The sequence below is a fragment of the Marmota marmota genome, unplaced genomic scaffold, assembly GCF_001458135.2.
Source record: "Marmota marmota marmota unplaced genomic scaffold, marMar, whole genome shotgun sequence".
In the NCBI taxonomy this organism is placed as follows: Eukaryota; Metazoa; Chordata; class Mammalia; order Rodentia; family Sciuridae; genus Marmota; species Marmota marmota.
In genome coordinates, this window is record NW_026000026.1 from 80,408,721 (window position 1) to 80,418,145 (window position 9,425).

At 43.2% G+C, this 9,425-nt stretch overlaps 1 protein-coding gene across 2 annotated transcripts in view; it reads right to left on the reverse strand.

Annotated features, from left to right (window-relative positions):
• The window catches only part of Pde6a (phosphodiesterase 6A), a 72,686-nt gene that overhangs the window by 38,522 nt on the left and 24,739 nt on the right, over nucleotides 1-9,425 (reverse strand). For both annotated transcript variants that reach the window (XM_015486083.2, XM_015486088.2), the window contains exon 6: nucleotides 3,782-3,846. In XM_015486083.2, coding sequence (XP_015341569.1) covers nucleotides 3,782-3,846 — 65 coding nt within the window. The remainder of the gene's footprint in view (nucleotides 1-3,781; nucleotides 3,847-9,425) is intronic.

Sequence of the window (9,425 nt, forward strand, 5' to 3'; positions counted from 1 at the left end):
ATATGATGTATCTTTTTAAGCTTTTATTTTCAACTTCTTTAGTCTTATCCTTCCAATAAGTCTTCTATAGCCAGGCACATTTGCACATGCCTGTAATCCCAGCCTTAGGAAGCTGAGGCAGGAGGATCCCAAGTTTGAGGCAGGCCTGAGCAAGTTATCAAGACCCTGTCCCAAAATAAAAAATAAAAAGGCAGGGGTGTATGTAGCTCAGTAGTAGAGTGCCCCCGGGGTTCAATCCCCAGTACTGGACAAGGTATATGGTATTTCATTGTATCTAGGAAGTAATGTGTGTGTGTGTGTGTGTGTGTGTGTGTGTGTGTGTGTGTGTGTGTGAAAGAGAGAGAGAGAGAGAGAGACTAGGAACTGAACCAGGGCTTCTCATATGCTGGCAAGCGCTCTATTACTGAGATACATCTCCTCTACAGTCTTTTTGTTTTGAGACAGGGTCTCGATAAGTTGTCCAGGCTGTTTTTGAACCTGTGATCCTTCTGCCTTAACTTCCTCATAATTATAGGTATACACCACTTTGTCCACTGGAAATAATCATTTTTTAGGAACCAATTTTTTTGTGTGATGGAGAAAGATAAAATGCTGCCGATTGATCTGCGTTGTAGTGCTTTTCACTTGAAATTTTATTTTTACTGTGCCATTCAAGACAACTTTTGTTTCAATACCCCTAGAGCAAAATCATTTTCTTTTCAGTATGGGGGATTGAACCCAGGGGTGCTCTACCATTGAGCTACATCTCCAAATATTTTTATTTAGAGACAAGATCTCTCTAAGTTTCCCAGGCTGGCCTCAAACTTAGGATCCTCCTGCCTCAGACTCCTGAGTGACTGGAATTAGTCATATTACTGTACCCGGTTCATAGCATTGTCTCTTCCAGATACTTTTTTTCTTTTCTTTTGGTGCCAGGGATTGAATCCAGGGGTGCTTAACTGCTGAGCTGCATCCCCAGCCCTTTTTTATTTTTTTTTATTTTGAGGCAGGGTCTCCCTAAATTGCTTAGGGCCTCATTAAGTTGCCAGGACTGGCTTCGAATTTGAAATCCTCCTGCTTCAACCTCCTGAGTCACTGGGATTACAGGCATGCACCACCACACCCAGCTCTTCCTGTTACTTTATGTGGCAATTAAATTCCCTGTGGATAGCATCCAGTAGTGGTTGCTCAACACTAACTCAAGTGAAGTTATATATGCTTATGACCAAGTTCACACATACACAGGCAAAGATAACTACGTGGAGACTGCTGTGTGGCTCACAGCAACTGTACAATATCATTGATTTTGCTTCATAAATGTCAAAAAGTAGAAACTTGTGCCTCTCAGAATCAATGGAATGCAATAGGTTTTTTTCCTTATCCAGTCTGTCAATCTTTATTCTATAGATAGAACATCTAGTTGATTTATAGTTAAAGACACTATTGCTATATTTGGATTTAAATATCAATTTTACTTGTACTTTCTATTTTTCCTACCTTTCAGTTTTTTCCTAAACCCATATTTGGCCTTCTTTTGGTTAGATGAATTATTGATTTACTGTTCAGTTTTCCCCTCTGTTAGTGTGGGTGGCAAATGCTGTGAGCCATTCAGAGTATTTATCAACATCCTGGCTGTCCTTCTTCTGGGCACATAGTCGGGTTGCACTGTCTATCCCTTGAAGTCAAGTATGACTGTGTGACTAGCTTTGGCCATTGAAATGTGAGTGAGTGGAAGTGATGTGTCACCTTCAGATGGACACTTTACAAGCCAGGATGTTTCCTCATTTCTCTCTTTCCTCTGGGTTTGAACCTTCAAGGTTCAAAATGGTGGCTGATATATCAGCTTTGGTCCCTGTCTGACCACAATTCCATTCATTATAGCTCCAACCACACCCACCAAATGGCAATGGCAACACAGGGGATGGGACAATAAAACTCTGTTGTTTATAACATGGAGATCTCAAGGTCTTGTTACCACAGCACAACGTAGCCTATCCTGCTGATTCAAAATTTATATTAGGCGGGCACGGTGGTGCATGACTGTGATCCCAGCTATTCAGGAGGGTGACGCAGGAGGACTGCAATTCACACCAGCCTGGGTAATTTAGCAAGATCCTGTCTCAAAAACCAAACAAAATACTGGGGAATGTAGTTCAGTGGTAGAGTACCCCTGGATTCAATACCAAGTTTAGCCAAGGGGGGAAAAAAAAGTATTAGAAACAGAATACTGCCATTAAAAAAAAAAGTCTAAAATAGGTTACTTTTGTGGAAGGTAATGCTAACAGAGGCTAGTCAGATGTGATGTTTGACAAGTGATGATAAAACTTGGGGGAGCTAGTTACTGACCACTGATCATTTCCAACCCAGGGAATGAGTTGAATAAACTTGTAGTTCTAGAAAAGGGGTTAGAAAACAGAATGGCAGATGAATATGCATTTGACAAGGTTAAAAAGAAGAGATGAGCTCAGACCAGAATCAGAGTCAGTTCTTACTCAAGCAGGAATGGAAGATAATAGGAAAAAAACTAGAAACAGAAGAACTTGACACAACTTCTCATCCTCAACTGGTGGCCAGGGTACAATCAGCGTTTCCAATTACACCCACAGTTTGAGGATTGGTTTGACGATTAGGACAATATAGAGTCAGTCCCTTCAGGTGAACTAGAGGTCAGGGGAAAGAGACAAAAGGCACGACTCTCTCACAGAGCTTGACTGCAGTCTCAAGGATCGAGCAAGTAAGTTGAGAAAGAGAGCCCTGTCTCAAGACAGCTCTGTGGGTGTGGATCCTGGAACAAGGAGAGGATTCAAATAGATAAGAAGGTGACAAAGTTTTTGCAAATGCTCTGCAGGCAAGAGATCAGGTCAATGCTACAAAGGGCTGCCAATGTTTAACTCTTTTTTTTCTTTTCACGGTCCTGAGTTTTGAACCCAGGGGTGCTCTACTACAGAGCTACACTCCCAGCCCTTTTAATTTTTTTATTTTCAAACGGGATCTCGCTGAATTGCCCAGGCTGGCCTTGACTGTAATCCTCAAACCTCAGCCTCCTGGGTGGCTGGGATTACAGGAGTGCACTGTTCAATTCTTCAACAGTCTTTGAGTCCCTGCTACCTACAATCAGGTTCTATAGAGTCCTTTCCTGTCCTCTTCATTATCCTTCTTGGTCACATTTGAAGAGAATAGTAGAAAATAATCTTTCCTTCGGGCTGAGTCACTTTCTTTGCCAGTATCATGCTTTTGCACTCCATTCTTGGACCCCAGAAGCAGCTCCTTGGAAAACTACTGAAAAGTCCTGATCTGCCAGGTGTGGGGGCACACTCCTGTAATTTAGCAAGACGCTGTCTCAAAATAAAATTAAAAGGGCTGGGGATGCCACTTTATGCTAGAGTGCTTGCTTTGCATATGGGAGGCCCTGGGTTTGATCCTCTAGACTGTAAAAAAACAAACAAACGAAAGAAAGACAGGGAAGGAGAGAAAAGAACACACCCTGACTTGATCCCATACACTGATTCCATAGATGGGAAACTGAGGCCCCTACAGCCTACTTATTAACACTGGCTCTGAGCCTGGAACTCAGAACCCCTGATTAACAACTGGCCCCTTGCGACTTGGATGAAATCCCTTCCCCTATCAGGTCTCATCTCCTACCCTGCGTAATGACCTTTCCACAATGCCTCCACTGCTTTCTCTGCCTCTAACCAAGAGCCTGGCTACGTTGGGTTGGGTTGCTGTTCATCCGGGAATGAGTATCCTATGGACGTAGGTAAGGTGCCCACAATTCTGCATGTTTTGAGATGAAACTTACGGAATTACTTTGATGTCTTCTTTGCCATGCAGGATGTAGTCAATGACCTTGTAAAAGTTAATTTCCTGGCAAAATAGATAGATAAATAGTACATTAAGAGTGAGAGACAGAACTTCAAAAGGAGTGTGACCATGAGACAGATCTTGCTGTTTTTGATGTTGTTGTTTTAGAGGGAAAAGAACACACAGGATTTGTTACATGCCCAGGGCAGGGGAGTACTGGACTCCCAGATCTTGTTCTGTCACTTGCCCTGTGGTTTTCAGGAAGCACCCAGCTTGCCATGCCTCCCTCTGAGGGTGCTCCCTGCTAGCTTCTGGTGATCACTGTCCTCAGCTGACCCTCAGGATTCAGTGTGCTTCTCTGTGCAACCAGCTGACAGTGGGATCTGAGGCTGAGAAGAGGGATGGGACCTTTTCCAAGGGGATCTGAACTTGGAGGGCAAGAAGAAAGAGATAAAGACTGCTGCTAGAGTCCAGAAAAGGGAGGGGAAGGTGAACGGAGGTTCCCATCCATTTAGAATCATAGTTCACCCAGCCAGCCTCCACACAGGGGGCCTCCTTGGCTCTGGCCCCCTTTCTCCTCCACACCTACCATAAGCTGACTTTTTGCTGTGTCATTTCCGTCCTAGATATTTAAATGTAGATACGTGGGTGCAACCCCAGTCCTCCAGGCTCAGAGAATTCCTGACCCAGGCAAGAATGTCTGAATACCCATTTGGTGACAGGAAAGTGATGATCATGACCTTCTTCAGCCTCCTGCAATTGAGGCCTTGCTCCTTAAAGCCCACTGCTGGTCATGGTGCCGGGACTGAACATTTCCAAGAGGCAAACTTGGACCAACAAAGGCAGAGCTTTTGCACTGCCCCAATGTGTAGGCTGCCCTGGGAGTGGAGAGCTCCCCAGAATAGGAAGCATCGAAGTGGGAGGCAAGGTGACCCCACAGCATAAGGACTGGCATGGAGCTAGGACTCCACTGAGTCGAAAAGACTGGGTCCAGTCTTGGTTGTATGATGCGTGCTCTCTGGCCTCAGTGTCTCCAGCTGTAACATTAAGTTAGTGTTCGAAGCTGTTGCTAAGCAGTAGACCTCTTTCGCCAAACAAAGCTCAGGATCTTATCACATAAAGTACATAAAATAGAAGCCAAGTTGGATACACAGGTCCTGCAGCTCTCTGTGTTCTCTCCCACTCCTGTTCCTCACCTCCTCCTCTCTGTTTTCTCCTGGTCAAGGCAGCTGCTGCCAACTTTTACTGTTTTTTTGTTTTGTTCTGTTGATTTTTTTTTGGCACTGGAGATTGAACCCAAGGGTGTTTAGCCTCTGAGCCACATCCCCAGTCCTTTTTTATATTTTATTTAGAGACAGGGTCTTGATAAGTTGCTTAGGGCCTTACAAAGTTGCTGAGGCTGGCTTTGAACTCATGATCCTCCTGCCTCAGCCTCCTGAGCCACTGGGATTACAGGAGTGTGCCACCGTGCCCAGTCAACTTGACTGTTTTAAAGGCAAATGGAAGAGATTAAAAAAAAAAATGGACTGGATAATCTTTAAAGTTCTTCCCAGCTGTGACCCTAAGAATGCAGTTGAATAGTTAGCAATATCCCTCCAGATTAAAATGCACATTTCTTTTAAGCTAGTGACTCCACATATGGCAGTGATCCTGTAGATACATCCCCAACTATGAGTGGAAGTATGGTTTGCCCCATCCAGGGGTCTCATCCACACTGCTCTAAAAAGCCTGGAGATTTCTAAGTATATATACATGAATTTGCCATAGTGAATTTCACCTTTATGTATCTCCATAGCATGCAAATTTTTAAAAAAGCAATAAATAAATACAAGAAAGATCAAGAAAGAAAAGGGAACAGAGGATGGAGGCGGAGAGGGAAGGGAAAGTACTGGGGACTGAATTAAGCAAATTTTATCTTATGTTGGTATAATTAAGTCAAAATGAACCCCAATATAATGTATAACTAAAATGAACTAATAAAAAATAAAATAAAACAAAAAGCCCGGAGACAGTTGTGTATCTATCATTAGGAAGGGGATTAAACAAAATTGAGTACAGATGCTTTTCAATCTGTGCTGGATTCCATCCTAATAGACCCATTGTAAGTTGGAAATATCATTAAGTCAAAATGCATTAAATTCACCCAACCTACTGAACACTCTAGCCTAGCAACAGGAGTGTCAGCAGTTTACCTTCATGACCCCGGGGGCTGGCTGGAGCCATGGCACCCTGCTGCTGCCCAGCATTGTGAGTGAATACAATACTGTATGGTGCTAGCCCAGGACAGAGATTCAAATTCAAAGTTCAGTTTCTACTGAATGAAGATCACTTTCCACCATCCTAATGTCAAAAAATTGTAAGCTGAACCATCATAAGCCACGAACTATCTGTGCCCATACAGGGATGATTAGCAATTTTCCAGCTGCACCTGTGCTGATAGTGAAAGATGCCCAGATATGCACTTCAGAAAGCAAGGCACAAAATAGAATCACCACATTTATTGAGGGTGGTGATGGTAGAATATGTACTTCTGAATATCTGGATGTGTGTGTAGACAGACGTTCCCAGAAAGATGGATCTAGCACTGTGGCTGCCTGGGGAGGCTGAACAGGAGGGAGGGAAGCTTCAATGTGTAAGAGTTGAGCTTTTCATTGTGCTCATGTATTGCTTTTTCAATAAATAGTATAGAATTTTGAGGGGAGGTAGGTATTGGGGGTCAAACTCAGGGCCTCGTGCATGCTAGGCAAACACCCTATGACTGAGCTCCCTCTAACTCAAAGCATTTTAAATAGTCAAGTTGCATCCTGTAAATGGTTTTCTAAAAAAGCAAAGGTAGTGCCTGTCACACACCTGTAATCCCAGGAGCTTGGGAGGCTGAGACAGGAGGATCACAAGTTTGAGGCCAGCCTCAGCAATTTAGTGAGCCTCTCAGCAATGTAGTGAAACCCTGTCTCAAAATAAACAATTAGAACCTGAGAAGTAACACAGTGGCATCTCTGGGCTTCATCCCTAGTGCCAAGAAGAAAAGAAAAGATAGTCATGTCATCTGCTGGGGCTTTGGCAAAACTGTTTCCCCCTGGCCAGGGAGTTCTAGGACCTTCCTGACTACCTTCATGTCTTTGCCTTAAGGCCATCTGCCCTTGGCCTGGCTGCTTGCTATACTCCCCAGCAAGCCCCAGGTTCCCGTGCCTGGCAAGCTGCCTTACCTATGTCTCTATGAGACTCTCTAGAACAGTTTTTTTTTTTTTTTAAACCCACAGCAGAATCAATCAATGTGCTTTCAGAAAAAGCAACAAAAAAACCAGTGTGCTTTAGGTAAACAGGACTTTTTCAACATACTATAGCTTAGTCTGTTGCCTACAAGGCCACATTCACACTTAAATTCACCAGACTCTGGGAAATCCAAACAGAACCATCAAGGGCACCTTTGTTACCTTGAACTAAGTGACTAACACTGTAACACAAGGATCTTTGGAAAAGTCACCAGTATAGCTGTTGCCAGACCATGGTGCACAGAGATGCAGCAGTTTAAAAACTAGCGCTTTTTAAAAAAACTTTGCTTTTTCATGAAGCCTAATTAGCCTATATAACTTTTTAATAATTAAAAAAAATACACACCATTTTAATTTTTAAAGGAGATGAAGCAAGATGTAGCTGCTATGAGGGAGTTTTAGATCCAAGATTTGGGGAGACTCAAGGGGTTGGAATTCAAACAAAAAGATATATAAGCTATAATCCACATCCTCAGCCTTTTTTATTTTTTTAATTTTGAGGCAGGGTCTCACTTAGTTGTTTAGGGCCTGGCTAAGTTGCTGAGTCTGGCCTTGAATTTGGGATTCTCCTGACTCAGCCTCTGGAGTCACTGGGACTATAGGGATGCACCACCGCTCCCAAACAAAAGTCGTATCTCTGAGATGAATGTGGGAGATGAATGTGAGAGTCCTGGTCAATGATAACAGGGAACATGAAAGGCATGATGGCAATTACGGTTACCACAGGGAAAAGCATTCTGAGTTAGAACCAGGCCCTGCTAGGTAAGCCTAATTGGCGGGTGTGTCAGATGAGGAAGGCCAGCCATCTGGAGGTTTGTTCTCCAAGACAGAGAGATGACCTAGTGGAGCAAAGACTAGAACTCAGGCTTTCCCCCACCAAGCCCACACCCTTGCCAGAGGATCCACTTCTGGCCAGTCCTGTGGATATCTGTCTGGTCCCCAGCTCAGGCCCCTGCGTGTGTTCCTCACAGTTGTGTCTAAGGCCTGGGGCTGACTTCAGAGATGAGTTCATGGACAACACCCAGTGGCTGGGGAGGTGGAGGACCTGAGGAGCTATTTGGTCAAGCTCAGCCTAAAGTCAAGCAACCAGCCAAACCCCAATCCTCGTTTCCTGGACCATGGTCTTTTCCATGACAACTTTACTCTTGCAAAGACTAAACCTCAGATGACTGAGATGGGGAAGGATTTGAGGAAAGAAAATTTTTTTTTTCACTACTTCTATTAACTTTTGAAGATTTATAGCAGATAAAAAGTATTTTTGCTTGTATGTATGAAGGTTTTTTAAAAATCATTTTTTTCCCACAAGATAAAAGAACAATTTCACCATGGAGTAAAGGTAAAGTAAGATAATCCTCTTTTTTAAGTTGTCCAAAGTGGCATTTAGGATCTTCATCGTTGACGGCTGTGCTAACACCATAACAAACTAAAGTGTAGGGTTGGGTCTGGCTTTGTTCCGGTTTTCTTAATAGTCAAAGCTCATGGATTAAGTTCTAGATATATTCTAATTATAAGTCAGGGATCTGCTGGGATTCTACCACTGATATGCTCCTTGGGACAGACGCTGGAGGGCGAGGCACATTTCACTGGACCCATGTTGACTACTAGTGGTCATCAAGGTCAAAGCATTTATCATCTCCTCTTTGGTCTCCCTTTCCCTGGAAGTCTGCTCAGTACTGTGAAATACTTGTAATTCTACCAAATTCTTTCACAAACTGGGATCCTTCTTGTGACTTAACTGTAGCAATTTTCTTTATTTTTCCTCTCTCTCTGTGTGTGTGTGTGTGTGTGTGTGTGTGTGTGTGTACTGGGGATTGAACCCAGGGGCATTCTGCCACTGAGCTTTATGCCAGCCCTTTTCATTTTTTTTTAATTTTGAAACGGGGACTTACTAAGTTGCCCTAACTGACCTTGAACCTGTGATCCTCCTGCCTCAGCCTCTCAAGTGTCTGGGATTGCAGGCGTGCCCCACCATGCTCAGTTTGTGACAATTTTCAATGTAGCCCCCATTTTTTTATAGTTGTTTGCAAACTACTCCAACAGAGGTGTGCTCTCAACCAGCCCATGTTTCTGTCCTTTTTGTGAAGTGAGATTTATCATTCTCTTGTTCCAGAGTTAGAGAATTTTGTCCTTTTCCATGCTTTAGCAATGAAGAAAGTATCTCAATATATCCAAATTTTCAGACTATTAGAATCTCTATAGCTTCCATTTTCAAAAGCTTTTAGTGTATCTCTAACTCCAAGAGTACTTGTCCCTGTCCTGGATGGTTATATTGTCTACTAATTTCTTCTCTTGAATGATTTCAAGCTAGAGAGGATTTCAGTGGGTAACTCAATAGCTGGTTGGATCCGTTTCACTACCATAGGATGCATC